This window comes from Scomber japonicus, chromosome 3 (genome assembly GCF_027409825.1).
Source record: "Scomber japonicus isolate fScoJap1 chromosome 3, fScoJap1.pri, whole genome shotgun sequence".
Classification (NCBI taxonomy): domain Eukaryota; kingdom Metazoa; phylum Chordata; class Actinopteri; order Scombriformes; family Scombridae; genus Scomber; species Scomber japonicus.
In genome coordinates, this window is record NC_070580.1 from 28,178,403 (window position 1) to 28,195,608 (window position 17,206).

Below are 17,206 nucleotides of genomic sequence, written 5' to 3' on the forward strand. Positions count from 1 at the left end.
TTGTGGAGATTTTACAACATCACTCAAATGAGTGTTCCCCCTGACACTCAGATAATTATCTTATTGAGCTTTAAAGTTCATGATGCGCCTCAGGTCCATTTAGTAGCTTCTCTGGGATTTTTGATCCTCTCACCTGATTTTTCCCAGTTGTCATGGAATTGAGGATGTTAATATTTCCAGTGTTTTTGAGCACTTTCATGAAAATGTGTGTGATGTCAAAAGGTTCAAAACAGCTTTGTAGATTTAAGGATTGCTTGATGTATTTGATGTATCTGGTTGTTATGTGTTCTCTCTTATTACATATGTTGATATTAATGATGTCATCATCTCTCCATGTGTATACACAGGACTGTTAGCCACGCCCCACTGATCACTACATCGACGTCCATTTTCAGGTGGGACATAATGTTGATATGGTGTGCCTAAGTAAAGCATTGGGTCACAATTGTTCAAACTTGTCCTAAAACAAGAGTCATGTGCCCAAAGGAATACTGACACATGAATTTCTTGAACTTAGCATTCCTCCTGTTCCTACTGACTATTAAGATACCCCTTCATAACACACTTTAAATGTAAATCCACAGCTCTCTCTCTCTGTGCAAAAATGTACTTAAAAGTTTATTAAAGCTAAAATGAGGCTTCAGCTCTCCGGCTTAGTCAAATCAGATCAATATCTTTAAAATGTTCTGATTTTTATAGTGTCAAATTCCCTCTTCTTGATGATCCTTCCACTACAGCTGAACAGAAAAATGCTGTCTGTCGAGACATAAGGCTTTTTTTTTTATTAAAAAGACAGTAACTGTGGAAGACATCCAGTTTATTTGACAAAGTCCACATATTATCTTCACATAAAGTTTTAAATACATTTTTGCTCAAAACAAGGTTGATCTTCTAATGGTCATTATGAGAAGGAGGAACGATGACAGCAAGCAAAACCTGCACATTATTTTAAGATAGGCTTGAAAAATTGTGAACCTATCTTTTAATGACAGCGCTGTAAAAATATATTTTCTTATCTTTTAAAGCTGCTTTTTTTCTCTCGTCTCCTTCTTACCCTTCACTCACTTTCTCTTCTTTTACGTTCATCTGTGTATCTCTCTCATTTTCCTTTCTCTGTCTCAGCATTCCCTTCAGAGGCATCTCTTGCCAAAAATGAGCCAAGGGCATGTGAACTCAAACACAGACGCAGAACAGGAGCAGGAGTTAAAAGCCAGATGAAGAAACTGACAGATCTTCCTTTGTACATTTGGCATGAATCTGCTGCCTGTCATGACAGACACCTAGCTTCATAGACATGTACGTACCTAGAGCCCTCATTCCAGCTCCACCTGGAACCCTCTTTGAAAGCTCAAGGCAAAGTTAAAGAGACCTCCACACACCCATGCCGCATCACTACTGACTGTCAACTGTCAGCTGGTTGAGCAGAAGAACTCTGCCTGCCTGCTCATTCTTCGGGCCAGTAAGCACCAAAACCTGATTCTTACTGTAAACACTCACTCTTGTGCGCCCGCTTTTAAAGTTCAGGATTTGAAGGGGGGATTAATCTTTGACTGAAAGTACGATGAAAGAAACAGATCAAACAATTTATCTTGTGAAACAGTGGGTCTGTAGAAACGAGAGTTGCACTAGAGAGGAAATGTTTTATTTTTTGATGTCAACCTCACATCCCACTGTGATATTGTACATGGGTCCAACTTTGATGTGCCGAGTGTGTGTTTGTGTGGCTGTCTGTCGGGCCACATCTTGTGTTTAATTAACAATCTATTCTTCTGGGTATTCTGCTGTGGATATTTGTTGCGCTTCACGACAGCTTCCGTGAATTTGTCACATTTTTGATGGAGGGTATTTCTAAGATGCTGTTGTTAGTGGCTGTAATAGCGTCAATCACCTTCTTCTTAGGTGGGTGAAGGGGGGTGAAATATACCACAAAATTGTATCTTCAATTTTTAAATTCAAATTTTAACTGTATAACAGTAAATCTGTTGAAAACTACATATTTTAACATAACTGTAGACTCTATTCATGCTATATAATTATAGTAAGAAGCAGAATTGCTGTAGTGCCCAACCAGCAACATGCATCCTCAACCCACAGTTAAAGGTACTGCTGTTTAAAACTTTGTCTCCAAAATGCTCTTTGTCACACACCACTTGTTGATTTGATGTCTGTGTACAGGTGTGTATACAATACTGTGCATGGTGTAAATCTGCTTGCCAAAAAACCTCTCCTCTGTACACTGGTGCCATGCTTGACATAGAGGTGTCGTCCCTGTGATTTGTGTTTTATTGAAAACCAGCCAACATCTCCAGATGCAGTGCACATTGCTGATAGAGAGCCAAAAAATGTTTTTCTTTGTAAAGTGTAATATATGTACGTGACCTAAGCACTACATTTTCAGAGTTATACCGAAATGCTGACCTTTTAAAAAACCTGATTTGTCGCTGAATATGAATTACACTGTGACTCGTCTTGAAGTTGCCTTTATCATGATTGTGTTGCGCGAGCTGCTTTGAAGGGGGAGGGGGGGGGGGTCATATTTAAAGGCTTTGTGAAGCCAGATGGCTTGAATGTAAAACAAGGCAGACATGTATTTATTTGTACACATCTGCTCCTATGAATACTGATACTGTGTGGACTCCTGGCCACAGTAAACTTGAGTCTAAAAACAACTCATCCTTTCCTGAGGAGAAAGGCTTATCCCTGTCTTTAGTTAGTTATGAAGGAAAGAACAAGGAATTGTTTTATTTCAGTGACGAGAGTGAAGCAGACATGAAATTTATTGTCTAAATTGTCATTGTCAGTTGCCATTTACAGTATGTGAAAGTACAACAGATTTAAAGGCACTGGACCAAGTGCAAAACACAGCCTGTTAATGTATACATACAGCTACAAATCACTCAGAACAAATTAAAATAGTCAGCATTTGACTCAACTCGAAAATGGCTTAGAAAGAAAAAGACAATTTATTTTGTAACGACACAATTTGTGTATTGCAGCCTTTTGAATTCAAGATTATGAAATGAAGGACATGATTTAAAATGTTTTTCCTTTTGACCTTTAAATGCTTGAATAGGTGGACTACGCCCTCTTGTGGCTCTGTATTACTATAGCACATCACTATGTAGTTCCATTCATCTAACTGTGCTTGCACTGTACGCCAGTGGCCAATCCAAACTACAATTGATTGGGAGTGAATCTTCTATGTGCTCAATTCAAATGATTGTATTTCTGTTCTTGACTGCTTAAGCCCTCGTTCAAAAGATTTATTTGTAAATATTGCTTTACATTCTCTTTTTGTAAATAAAGCCAACAAAAAGATTTAATAAAGATAAAAATGCAAACAATATATCAAAATACTGTGGTTATGCTTCCTTAATAAATGTTGATTGTTACTTACTTCAAGTAGTTTGGTGTTACATAAGGTAGGTAATGTATTATTTGGAAAAGAGTGGCACTTCTTCCGAAATCATTGAGGTAATGTAAGGCAATAACAAAAAAAATACCGCTCCCAAATCTAATCATTCTTATGAAATACATTTTCTAAAACATAAATCTACTATTTCTGACCCCTCTTAACCCTTCTATCTGCCTCTCTAACCTCATCTCCATACAGTTTTTGGTCACATCTCCAGGTTCCACCACTTGAAGTCAAACGGTTCTCTGCGGACATTGGAGCCACAGTGGACCTCGCCCAGCAGCTTGTGGTAAGAGGCAAAGTCGTCAATGAATGTGCACGTGAGGCCCAGGCCCTCCATCAGTGAGCACATCTCTGTCTCCAGGGCACAACGTCCATTCACCTTGGGGCCAAAGGGCTTTGGGATGCCAAGGTTTTTCCCCAAGACGATCATGTTCACCTAGAAACAGATGTGGTGGATCATGTGAAACCCACAAGTGATATCAGCTCCTAGATTTACTTGCATCTTGTTGACTGATGAGAGCTTTAATGCCTCTAAAATGGAAACAATAGCCATACAAACATGATCAAGCCAAGTGGCAGTTTATGTTAACTGACATACATACCATGTCAGGGTAGTAAGCCGCTGCTCTGTATTCATTTGCCCTATCCTCCTCTAACTTAAAGAGGATTGGCAGGTCGATGATGTCCTCGTCGTCCAGGCCCAGCTCTCTCTTCAGGACATCCCTGTTCCAGTCGATGCAGCTCTGAGAGAGAGAGAGAGAGAATAGGAAGTATAAAGGACACCATGCATTGCACACTACATAATACACAAGCTCATCTAATTCCATATTACCTGTTTCTGTATAAAAATGTGCTGATAGCATGCAGAAGAAAATTGACCACAATACATTATTTCTTTTAGGCTATACTCTGACTTTAAACAAAAAATTGTACTATGTGACCAAAAGTATATGGACGCCCCTGCATCAGCCATAAGCATTGCTAAAAAGTTCATAACACGAAGCATACAGCCAAGCAACATCCACTAATAGATTTGATCATACTGAGTCATACAGAAGCTCTCAGTGGTTTTCAATGTGGCAATGTCGCAAGAAGGCACCATTCTATAAATGTCAGACGTGTGAGACGTGCATCAGTTAGCTGTAAGTGCTATGAATGTAAAGTGCAAACAACAGCTCACCGTAAAGCGATAGGCGACACAAGCTCATAAAACGAGGCTGCTGAGTGCAGTGGCAATGTTTACCTTCTCATCAACTACCAAGTACCTGCCTGCTTCAGGAGGCCACATCAGTGCAATAACAGTTTGTCAGGAGCCCCCTATGTGGGCTTCAGTGGCAAGGCAGTGGCACACAAGAGATCACTATATATGCAATTCAAAGCATTGGCTGGGATGATGTAAAGCAAGTGTGCTGAAGTGTGGATGGGTTTAGGTGATGCTGGTACTGGAACCCATAGTGTCCACTGAACAGAATTCTGAGGAACATTTTTTTTGCTTGAAATGTGATAGACAATATTCATTTACGATAAAAAATATGTATATTGTTTTCAGTAAATTAGAGCTCAGCCACATTATTCTGGTACTGATATTAAAACAATGTCCAGTGTGGCTGGCGTGTTTGATTGGGTGAACTTTTGTAAATGCCTCTGAGCCCATTATGAGCAAACATTTAAAACAACATTTTGCAAGAAAAGACGTGATAATGTAAAAATACTGATTTTATGACATATTTGGCATATAATAAGAGATAAATAAGCAATTAACACAGGGACACAAGATTAAAAGTGGGAAAAGGTCATTTTCATTTCATCATCTGGTCTTAACATTTTGAGTTTTAGTAGCAGTAGCAGCTTTATTGGTGGAAAATCTGCAGAAACGTCATCTGAATTCTGCGGGCTCAGATTCCATGTGGGCCTGCTGATAAGATAGAGCCTATTATATTTTATAAAATAGGGTGCTTCCAACTTTGAGGCAACAAGTTAGCCTACCAAGTCCTTACATTTAAAGTTGCATACCACATAACTGCAACGTCAAATTGCAACGTCATATCTCTCTACTGATGTTTCCAGTCTCTCCTTAAAAATAAAGGGAAAACGGAACAACTATTAACTATTACTATTATATGAGATTTATGTTTGGCTGTCCACATACTTATGGCAGATCATAGCTGCAGTTGGCAAATCCACATTCACAGATTGAATTAGTCTTTGGTCTTTCTGGGCTTTTTTTTTTTTTTTTTGAGAAATTGATGCATCTGACCTCATAATGAACTCACCTGTACGTAGTTATTTTCAGCTTGGAAACCTTCATCACTAAGTACCTCATCCAACGTAACTGGTTCTGCATCTCCCTGACCTTTTTTGAAAGCATTGTAGAATTAATGTAGAAGTGAGTGTTAAGTTATACAATGAATCTGTTCATTGCACATTTCTAGATTTGTCACAGATAAGATTGTTAAAGACAAGCCTACCCTCGAACAGTTTGGCTTGTCCGTGACCATCTTTCTGTAAGTCTCTGAATAGTTTGTAGCCGGCATCCGGGCTGGCCAGCAGCAGCCGGAAGCCCTGTGAACAGATACACAAGAGACAAAGATAACACTGGCTTACTCTTACCCTGAGAGTTTATACAATCACACTCTGTAGGTTACAGCACTTCACTGAGGGCCAGTAACAGTTAAAGGCTTGCTGTTCTCACTACTTCTATAAGTCTATTTAAATATTTACCTTTCTGTCAGGTGCAGGAACAAAAGACATGAATTCATCTACGTGACCGACAACAAGCCAGTCAGAAAATAAGGCAATGGGCTCCTGAACCTTCTGGGCCCACAGGAAGTCTTGAACTACTTTGGTCATGTTCCGTCCTTTGGTTGCCCTTAAAAAAAAAAGAGAAATATGTCCTTACGTGTGACATAATTCTTTCATCATATGCTCTGTTTATTGCGCTGTTCCATTACAAGGAACTGGATGTGTGTTCATCTTATGAAAAGCTGCTGTAACTGCATAATTTAATGAGTTATGTTGTCAAGAAGTCAGGAATTCATCTCTGAATCTGTGACTCACGTCGGGAAGGCCACTCCAATGATGATTCTGCCCAGGGGGTAGTCTTTCCCGTTAACAGTGACGGGAGGACTAACTTCCAGATTACCAAATGAGTCCAGACTGCTCACATCCTTTCTCTGGGCCACCCTTGTCACATATCCAAAATCAGGTCCCTGGCGACATGAAATAGGTTGAGATGTAGGTCAAAAGCGTTTCCATTTCTAAAAGCATTATGCATTTCCAAACTTTTGATTTAAATACAAAGTCACCAATACTCACCAGTAATTCATTATATGGAAAGTCCATGAGATCTCCATCTCGAGGTGAATCCAGAACAACAGGGAACCGGTGATGTGGTGCTTCGATATAACCAAATTCCAGCTCATCCTAGAAAGTTGGGAAATTCAACATTTTTCCTTTCATAAAGAGGATTTGATGTATTTTTTCTCTTTTGCATGAATGTGAATTTAATGAATTCTTCCTAGTTGTGCTGTCTGTTCTTGTGATGCTTCTCTTTAACTGAGAAGTTCCTCGCATTTGTTTTTCTCTGTAATTGTTTCTTCTTGTTTGGTTTCATTATGTAAGGATTGTGAAACACAACCACACACTGACTGTAGCTGCAGGTCAGATAAACCTTTCATGACCAAACCAAATGCTTTCCATATTCTGCCAAGATTTGAAATATGTTATAACATGTTTTTTTTAATTTTGACTGAAGAGATAATTGTTAGTAATTGTAGTCTCAATGATATCTATCGCAAGTAAAAATGCATTAAATGTGAGGTTGGGTTCTTAAAAGGTCATTGACAGTCAATTCAAACTAAATGACAGCCTTTAATCAAAGGCTCAGAGGGATTTGCCCAACTATGTTTTCATATGATTAAAAGCTCTCGGCGGAACACACAAAGACCCAATTTTAAAAGGAATAAAAAAGGAATCCCGGTGACAAGTAAAGCTAATCTCCACATGAAAGTGTAACACAAAGTTTGCATTTAGTGTCATTAACCTGCATCCAGCGATCTCCTCTGTTCATGTACTCATGACAAATCTTAAGTTTGTACCCGCTTCTGGCAACAAGGTTCTTCATTCCTTTCAAGAACTGGTAGTTATCAGATGTGCTGAGAAGGAAACCACAAACAGAGAAGTAGTTATCATTAAGCAAACTTCTAGTTTTAGATTTTTTTGGGGGTGAAACAAAAGGACAAGGGCACTTTTATTAAAACTGTCAAAATGCAAGCAAAAGTAATTTTGGTAATATGGATTTGCTAAAACAGCAGCACTGTAACTTCCTGCTGATACATCTATTGTCATCATCATCTTAGTTATTCATCTACCGACTTTTACCTGCAGACAAACACCTCTACAGGCTGGAGGGTGTTGGGTGTCATGATCCAGGGTGCCATTCTGAACACAACTTTGTCTGTGAAAATAGGCGTCTCAGGAAGTACCTGTCAAAACATGAGAGGCGCGACTGAGCTTCACGTCTGTTTACACTGAATCTGCATTTGATCACTTGAGCATAATAAGACACCAAATTAACTTTTAAAAGAGAGATCTTGTTATTTCCAAGATGTGACAGAGACAGTAGAATTTAGTTAGTAATCTAACCAGAAATGTTATTTAAATGTAACAATTTGACTGGGAAAAAAATATAATCGAATTTAACAAAAATATGGTAAAAGTAGCCTAACTGTTGATTAAATCACTCATCAGTTAACAATCAACTATTTGATTGATAATTAACTTAAACATTAAAATGTGTTTAGTTAAGTTATATAATTGCTATGAAGTGCTAATGAAAGTTAATTCTTGGCCTTAAACGAAATAAAAATCTTAATTCAAGGTGCACTTACTAACTTCTTCTAGGCTTTCGACCAGATTGTCAAAAGAAAATCATGAGCATAAGCTAGTAAGTGGACCTTTGGATAGTTTTTCAAACAATAATGTTATCATTTCTGTCATTTCAGCACAGTTTAACATGAAACATAAAAATGTAAACATAAACATAAAAAAACACATAAAAATGAGATTACACCGTAAATAAAATACATGTAAAATTGTGGATGCCATGTTGAAGTTCTTACAGAACTGATGGGCTCTAACAGACTGAGGTTGATGCTGATGAGTCCATCAAAGTCTTTGTCAGGAAACCTGAGGCCCTCCACATAAAAGTTCATCTCTTCCACACCTCCAAGATAAGGCACTTCCTGGGACAAGGACTCACTGCTCAGCACCAGTGGATAGTCCTTCACAAAGTGGTTGAACAGTTTATCTGCTTAAACAAGAAAAACAGAAATAAGGACAGAAAACAACAGTGATTAAAACAGCACAAAGACTCAACTAACCGCTGAATTACTTGCATGTTACATCATCTGTTTTGGGGGTTTCTCTACCCTTATCTTCACTCACATAGGACATTATTCCCAACTTCAGTGGATCTGGACCTGAAGACTCTGACACTCTCTGCGTCGCCCTGAGAGATGTGCATGGTGAGTTTGTAGCCCTCTGGGAGCTTGGCAGGGCCTTTGGTCCGCAGCACCATGACAGACATGTCCTTCAGATCTGCACAGCCAGAAAGAGTCACATTAAATGCTATTTTAGCCCGTCATAGCTCACCATGATACCATAGATTTTAGAAAATGCACATGTAACATGTACAGGACTACATGCATGTGCTTGAAAGACTTTTTGACTTGGAATTTTAGTGTTGAAATGCATAATACTGTCAATGCATGGTAATATTTATACCAACTAAATAAAAATACACATACAGATTAAACTGCTACATGACTGTTTTACCATTAAGTTTCAGTTTAACAGGTTTTTCTACGGCAAAGTCATTTGAAAGACTTGATCAAGCCACTTTATCAAACTGATTGAGCATATCACCAATTTAATCTGGTGACCCTATAAACCAAATAGGAGTGCAGTTATGACAAAGATAATAAGTAATAATAGTACAGAGGGAAGAAAGACAAGTAACAGTGTTCACTAGTGTATGAGAAGCTGTACTGATTCTCTTTTACCTGACACTTTGGAGATGTAATCCTGCTCGGTGTCTGGTTTCTTCCCATAGGACCGTTCTGAGTCACAGTTGACCAAAACAACAGCTCCATGCCCATTAGGACCCCATTTCCAGGATCCCTGGAAACAAACAAGTTGCCCCCCACATTATGATACAAGTATTTATGTCTAGGTACATGTAATTATATTGACAATTCCTTGGAAAATCTAAATGTAAAAAGTTCAAAGAAACAGTGCTGAGTTTAAGTTTGCACACACCAAACTGTTGAAACACAAATATTACAAAAGAAGAAATTGTTGAAGCAATACATGCATTGTAAAATTGTAAAACAAGATGAGTCAAGATGACAACTTAGTTGTGGCATTAAAATGTCAGCTACATGACAAGGCAAAACTTTGTTGAGGCTCTATTAACACTTGTAAAGAGATACTATCTCATACACAGTTTGCAAAAAATATGCACTACAGACTCTGCTCCATCAATAGAATCATTTCCAGGTGAATACACACGTTATTTATTGTCTATCAGGAAGTGAAAAGAAGATATCAGATTTTTCACTGCTGTCTTAAACTGACACATTTGAGCCTACCTTATTGGGGTTGTTCTTCTCCACAATACCGTCTCTGTCCGCGTCCACATCCAGAGAGATCTCTGTGAGACAGAGATACTTAAATATCACAGCATGCCTTTGTCTGTCCAAAATGTTCCAGATAGTGTCTCGTAGCACAATACAGCGATTGTTACTAAGAAAGGCTGTTTATACACTTTTGTCATCAATATGAACATCACCATGCACATAAGTCAACTAGACACCCAAAACACAGACGGTTACAGATTATATGAGTCATGTTCAGATTAGTATATGCACTTACACATCACTAATGTTGACAAAAGAACAAGGTTGAACTAATTTGTAGATAAGTCTTATGTGTATTCTTTGATTGTATGCATGTTGCCTTATTATGATTTTTTCACATACCAAGTGCTGTCAGGTGCAGGACTGCTCTCCCCAAGACCTCTTTATCCTTCCCATAGTAACGGACTGACAGCTTTTAAAATGAAGGCACAAGTTAAAATTTATTTTAAAAAAAACATGTTGTTATTTCTGGTACCTATCACTCTTATCATAAAGTCTTACAGAAGCCTGAATGAATACTGTAAACTACAAAGCAATAAGAGCTCTTGGGCACTGTTCAACATGTAATAATTAATCAAAATAAACAAAAGCTAGTCATGCTGCAGAAAAGGTGAGTGGACTTTGGCCACTTTAAAATCCTAAAATGTATTTCTCCGATGATGCGGACCGTTTTTAAGGAAGTCACACATTTTTATTGTATTGGTTTGCTTTCAGGCTCTGAAACCTTGTCATATTTAACATCTTTAACACAGATATTATAATTTGTGTTAAAGTACTTTAATAACTTCATCTGAATTATGAATAATGATGTTTATTTACATGACTACAGTATGTGTTTACCCAAACTTGAATCATATTCCTGAGTGAGCATTTTCTCATTTATAAGCCGTCATTTCTTGGAGCTGATTATGTCCCATTACTCAGCACATATTCAACAAGAAATACAACTTATTGCTTTTTGTGACATCAGCATCTGAGGCCATTCGCTTCTGTCCTACTTTACCTTGCTATCATTTTCATGCTGGCTGGCACGGCTCATGCTGATGAGTAGTACTGAGTTTCCATTGAGAGGGATGGGAGAGAGGTGGGACGTTTCCAGGGACGGAGGACTGATGCTGTACTGAACACTGGGAGTGCACTTCACAGAGAAGTACATGGACCTGGGAGGGGCGCTCCTGAGAACCAGAAACACAAAACAGTTTGATGCAGGTGTGGACTGCGTTACACAACACAGATCTACTGTATTAAACATAAACAGTCTGACTAAGAGTAGATAGTTGTTTCTACACAAGTGAGGAAGAGCACTGACGTATGAATATAAGTCAAAGGCTCATGTTTCGTAACAGGTGGCAAACTGAAGCATCAGCTGAGGTCATGTTTAAGTTAGTGCATCTACATTATGTATTGCTTGGAAGAGAGCAGAGCAGGAAAAAAATACTTTAAAAACACACACCACAAGTTTTAATAAAATAAAAATTAAGGATGGTATGAGTTCATACATGATGACAAATTAAGTTGCAAATGGCAAGTGCAGAGGATGTAAACTTGTCATAACACATTAAATACTTGGAAAAGTATTGTTAGTATAGTTGCAGAGCATGAGTGAACAAGAAGGAGCACCCCGGGGAAAAATGGGCCCATATTTGCATGTCCATTGAATTTGAAGCGCTTCCTCATGTGATAGTGAGGTGTGGACGGACGCGCCCACACTCAGCCTGAGAACCAAGACACCTGATAACCCCAGTGCTCCATGTCAGGTATTTCGACGAGTCAGCTGTCTTGTATGTAATTATCATGATTTGTGCTGGAATAAACACTATGCTGTTTAAATACCAAGTGAACAGCACTAACATAACCATCTGTACATTGAAACATTGGTGTACAAGTGAACCTAACTAAAACAAAACCCATTTACAGCATCAAAGGAATGGATATCCTTTCAATATGATATCAGCCTTTTATTTTTGGATGGTCTAAAAAGACCTAAGAGCCCCTGGGGGTCCAGGCAGTGTGCTAGTTTCCAGCTCTGCCCTGTCAGTAATCCAGCCTCGCTCTGTGGCGTTGTGTTGTGTTGTGTAGGTTGGCATTTTGGCAGAACAGATAGCTTGCATTACGACAAAGTCTCCTCTGTTGTATAGTAACAAAAGAGTGCTGTTGATTTTCCCCATTGTACAGAAAAACCATGAGATCTGTCCCCACCAGGGTCTGCTCATTAAATCCTCCCCCAGCTCTCTTGGTGGGGATAAACAATACAGTTCCAGCTGTATAAATATCATCAAAATTGAGATTTTTAAAGAAACATGTACATCTCAACTTATAGATGTAAACTTTTAGTTCTGAATGTTGGCAAGGTTTTTTGACCCATTTTAACTTGTACTTATTACCCCCCTGCTCTTAGATTGTCGTATAGTTTTATCCATTTTACTCTGTTCCTTTCTTGTGACATACATCACATGATCTTATATATATGCTACACTTTGTGATTTTTTGTTGTTGTGTATGTTTTGTTTTTCTGTGCTTATTGTGTATTGTTGTATATGTGGAGCTGCACCTGGCACTTTTAGCCCAAGACAAATTTTCTTCGGGACAATAAAGTTCACCTAAACTCATCTAGACTGGAATGGCTTTACGACTTAATATTGTTAAACAAACCTATAAAAGGAAATGAGACATATAGGCTACAGTATAGACTAGACTGTAACTGTCTGTTAAATCTCTAACACAACAGCAGTGGTAATGAAATTATTAGTCTAAGGTGTAATGATAGAGGATGTTGGATGCTGTACAGACTGTAAAGCCCTGAGGCAACTTTATGATATTGGGCTATAAATAAAAACTGAATCTACTATTATGCAAATGTATAGCCTACTACAGTAAAACAGAATAAGATCATTTAAGATAATATGTTTTCCAACTTTTCCCCATTAGTTAACACAAGAGGATTAGAATAAAGCTGACCATGATATGGATCTTTGTGTGTCTTTGTCTCTGTGTGTGTCTGAACATAGCGTGTGGTCTTACCTGTGCAGTTTCACGTTAAGCTCGGAGCCCACCACACATAAGACTTTTGTAGTTTTGTCATAATCTACTCTGAGAGTCCGGGGGTGCGTCATGGTTGCAGAGAGTGTCGCAGTCGGTCAGTGAAGTACAAATGCCATACAGCTGATCCACTAATATGAACACAAGCGGAGACGCAAAGCACACTCCAGTCTGAGCAGAGCACAGTCCGGGCTGAGAGCAACAAGTGATTATGGAGTCTGCAGGTCAGGTACTGGACGTTTTAAAGCCCCGGGCGGTGATTGGTCAGACACCCCCCTCCCCACCTCTCCCCCCCGTGCCCTCTGTCTCATACACACTCATACACACATACACAAACACACGTACACTCAAACACATCCCGCACTATTACATCTTTCTTCTCTGCCGTCTCTTTTGTCTTTAGTTGTCTTTAGAAAGTTTCACATTTGGAGCATGTGGGAAAAACAAACATGCTGCTATAGCCAATTATACATGTATCTACTCATGCATTCATTATAAATAACTAATGATTACCTAAGTGACAATCTACATTTCATATAAGCGTTTTTTAATGTGATTTATATATTACAATAATAGACTATTAGTGTAGATTTATTTAAACTTGATCGCCTAAATCTACCTAAAAATAAAAATAAAAAACCCAACTCGGTTTCTCAATTAGATTAAACATGTCAAGTTTGTTACACCAGCTCGATCCAAGACTCAAAAAGCCACATCCTTCTTTCCAATGTGATCATTACCACAATCATCGTTAACAACATGCAACATATTAGTATTTTGCAGGGCGATTAAGGTCAGGCTTTCTGGTTCAATGCATGATTGCAAAGCAACTCACCTGTACAGGTTTGCCTTCAGACCGGTGCCAACAACATGGAGAACACGTTGGGCGTTTTCTAAGTCCAGACGGCATGTTCGAAAAAATTCATGTTCAACTTTTCTCCTCTTGGGTAAGAAAGCAGGTATGTTGGTTTGGGATATTTGTTGCAACATGGCTGGTTCAATGATCGCCTCAGACTGATGACGGATTTGTGGAGCAATGGCTTGATGTTCCTAAGAAGGTGTTTCTAATTTGTAATTTGAGATAGAGGGCTAGAACTTCGCCTTTTGAGGAACCTATTTGGCAACGGGGATAAAATCAGTAGTAGGTTGAGTTTGCAGATGATGGGAGTGACCTCTGTGGAAGCATACTCCTACGCCTGTAAAAAGGAAGGAAGAAAAAACTTACCTTTGACAATAAAACAAATTGTAAGACACAATTATGAGATAAAAAGTCATAATTATGAAATATAAAGTCGAGTTTTTGAGATGAAAGATGAATGAGATGGAAAGAAAAAAAGGTCCCTTAGTAGAACTTTTGTCTTTTAATTATTATTTTCTGATGTTTTGTGTTTGTCTTGTAGCACTTTGAGTTTTGTTGTTCAAATGTAAAGTGCTTTATAAATAAAATGTATTATTAGTTGTATTATTATTGTTGTTGTTGTTGTTGTTAACCATATGCAATGAAGTTGTTATTATAATTAAGCTTCAGGAACATGACCTCACCCCTCCCTCTTACTAAATTCATTCACCTGGATATATCCTGATTCATACCTAGATACTGTAGGTGTGTCTAACCCCCCTCTTTCCTGTTCATCTCAGTTCTTATTAACCTCCTATTATGATTTTTATCCACAATAAATCAGAGGGTTTATCTGTGAGTGTATGTACTTTGCTTGTTTGGATTCTTATGAACCTCCCCCTGAAAACCTATTCTTCTCCTCTCTCCCCTCTCAATAGGTGGCAAAGTGGCTCAGTGGTTAGCAGTTTGGCCTCACAGCAAGAAGGTACTGGATGCAAATGCTGGCTGTCTTGTTGGCATGGGTTTTCTGCCTGTGAAGCAGAAAACTCATCAAGACATGCCCCCAATCTAAGTCTCGACATCCAGGTTCCTTTACCCTCCAATCTCATCACGAGTCATCCCCCCAGCAATCGACCCAGCCCTTCACTCCCCTCCTTGACCTCAGTCATCCAATGATACCCAAACCCTCTTACCAATCCAAATAAAACTACTCTCATACTGCACTAATAGCATAGTCTTTGTTAGTGAAACATGGTGATTCATATGCTAAATGTTGGATGTTAAACATATTTAGTCTTTCAGTCAGTCTTGTTGAAGCTTAAAAATTACAATATTGCTGTTAATATAGCTTGGGCAGTATCTTTTATGTGTCGATGAACCATATATTTGTAACATTCACATTACCATATGGTGTCTCTTTAGTGAGTATAATTAAATGCATACAGTCTCAGTATACAGTCTCAGTTTTTTAATGTCAAACACAGCTACATCAGCCTTGGTAAGTGTTATCATACCTATAAAACTAATCATGTATGTAACAGTGCTGTGAAGACCTACGCTTTGATGTTAAAAAGTCATGCAGATATTGTACATGTCCATTGAGTTGTCCTGTCACTTTCCAGTTATCCTGGGGCAGATGCTAATGCCATGCCTGTTATTCTCAGTAATAAGCACCTCATATCCCCAGGTGACACAGCTGGCATAAAACTCATAATAGCAGAACCATGAAATGAACTTAGACAGGTGCTTGATAATGCAAAATACAATTTTATTTAAAAAAAAACAGCATGTCAATAATCATTAATGTCAAGCTTAGACTGTTTGGTTCTAACTCAGCCAAGTTTGAAGTGAAACCCTGAATGCAACTTGATGAATTGGACAACCATCCAACCCAGATGTGGCTTAAAATAATAATGAATCATTCCACATAACCTAACTTCAATCAAGCATGATTTATGCACATCACCAAGTGTATATTATCAGAGTTCACTAGAGTGTGTATAGCTCTTTCCTTCTGTTTATCACATTAATAAGCACTTACATGTTTTGTTCAGTACACCTTTTGGTTATATGACTCACCCATTAGATATTTAACACGGACAGTCAGACATTTAATCTTGCTCATACTTTATCAGGCCACAACTGTATCTGATCCCTGGTAATCTGGAGGTGTTTTGAAATATATTTTGGTGCCTCATCCCCGTACCAACCAGACCAGGCACCTGTGCTGGTTCACTGGCAATCACTGGCACGAGTAATAACTTTGTACTTCTATAAATTTACAGTGTGACTGAAATATTTGATTACACTGTTTAAGTTTGAGACTATTTTTTGTTAATTTTTTTTCTTGTAGTTTAGCAGGTTCAGGATTGCAGTGGCACAAATAACATAACACACAATTACACACAATAGTTCATTTATGTCATTTAATTTGTGTTTTATTGCACTTTATCACCATTGCAGTATCAAAGTTGTCACATAACAAAATACTATACTTACAAAGTCATTATTTTTCTTTCTCTTTCTTTCTATCATTGAGTTTTCATCTCAGTTACTACATTCAGTTTTTATACAAAACAGAAATATGTCAAACAGGTCACTTAAATGCATTAAAGAGAGGCAAATCTAATGGGACTGTTATAACAAGTCTCTGCATGTAAACAAATGTAAGTCATGTGAGGTCTTGAGTCAGTATAATAACTCATACAAGCAAATCAATACAAGCCAGGGCAAATATGAGCCCTTTTGTGGGAATAAAAACCTGTTTTTCTAATAGTTTTAAAATAAATCCACAGCATGTTGTACATAAACATACTGACAAATCTAACCATTATATTGGTTTGAATTTTAAAGTAATTTTAAACACATTGCAGCCCTCTGTATTTATGTTCCAGCCAAACATTTTATTATAAAGTACAGTAACTACTGGTAGTAGATCATCTATGCTGTCATGAAAGTCATGGCTTATCTTTGAGGGAGACTTTGAGCAGGTGAAGGTAGTTGATATAGGAAATGTTATTTTTTGACAAATCCCATTAAAATTCATCTTTGTGCCTTAACTTACAATTAGTTGCCTTTAATTGAGTAATTCATGACCTTGTACTACAGTCCTTCCAATGAGATTATATTGCAACTATTCTGTTAACCATTGCATCTCTTTAACCTTCTGTTTATTCAACAAGCACATGCACCTACAAGCTGTCTGCCCCTCTC

General features: G+C 38.1%; 2 protein-coding genes across 2 annotated transcripts in view; one reads left to right on the plus strand and one right to left on the minus strand.

Annotated features, from left to right (window-relative positions):
- The window catches only part of LOC128355326 (rap1 GTPase-activating protein 1-like), a 74,841-nt gene extending 73,623 nt beyond the window's left edge, over nucleotides 1-1,218 (plus strand). The window contains exon 26 of the mRNA XM_053315572.1: nucleotides 1,123-1,218. Within this exon, the coding sequence (XP_053171547.1) occupies nucleotides 1,123-1,218 (96 nt within the window). The remainder of the gene's footprint in view (nucleotides 1-1,122) is intronic.
- A 2,401-nt stretch (nucleotides 1,219-3,619) lies between these two features.
- On the minus strand, nucleotides 3,620-13,229 carry padi2 (peptidyl arginine deiminase, type II). The gene is made up of 16 exons (XM_053315038.1): nucleotides 13,138-13,229; nucleotides 11,120-11,291; nucleotides 10,459-10,528; nucleotides 10,069-10,130; nucleotides 9,481-9,598; nucleotides 8,864-9,016; nucleotides 8,539-8,729; nucleotides 7,799-7,902; nucleotides 7,461-7,572; nucleotides 6,734-6,841; nucleotides 6,476-6,627; nucleotides 6,140-6,287; nucleotides 5,887-5,980; nucleotides 5,692-5,771; nucleotides 4,021-4,161; nucleotides 3,620-3,854 (listed from the first exon to the last, which is right to left on the minus strand). The coding sequence occupies exons 1-16, from the start codon at nucleotides 13,227-13,229 to the stop codon at nucleotides 3,621-3,623; spliced, it is 2,031 nt and encodes a 676-aa protein (XP_053171013.1). The 3' UTR covers nucleotide 3,620.
- Between the last annotated feature and the right edge of the window lie 3,977 nt (nucleotides 13,230-17,206).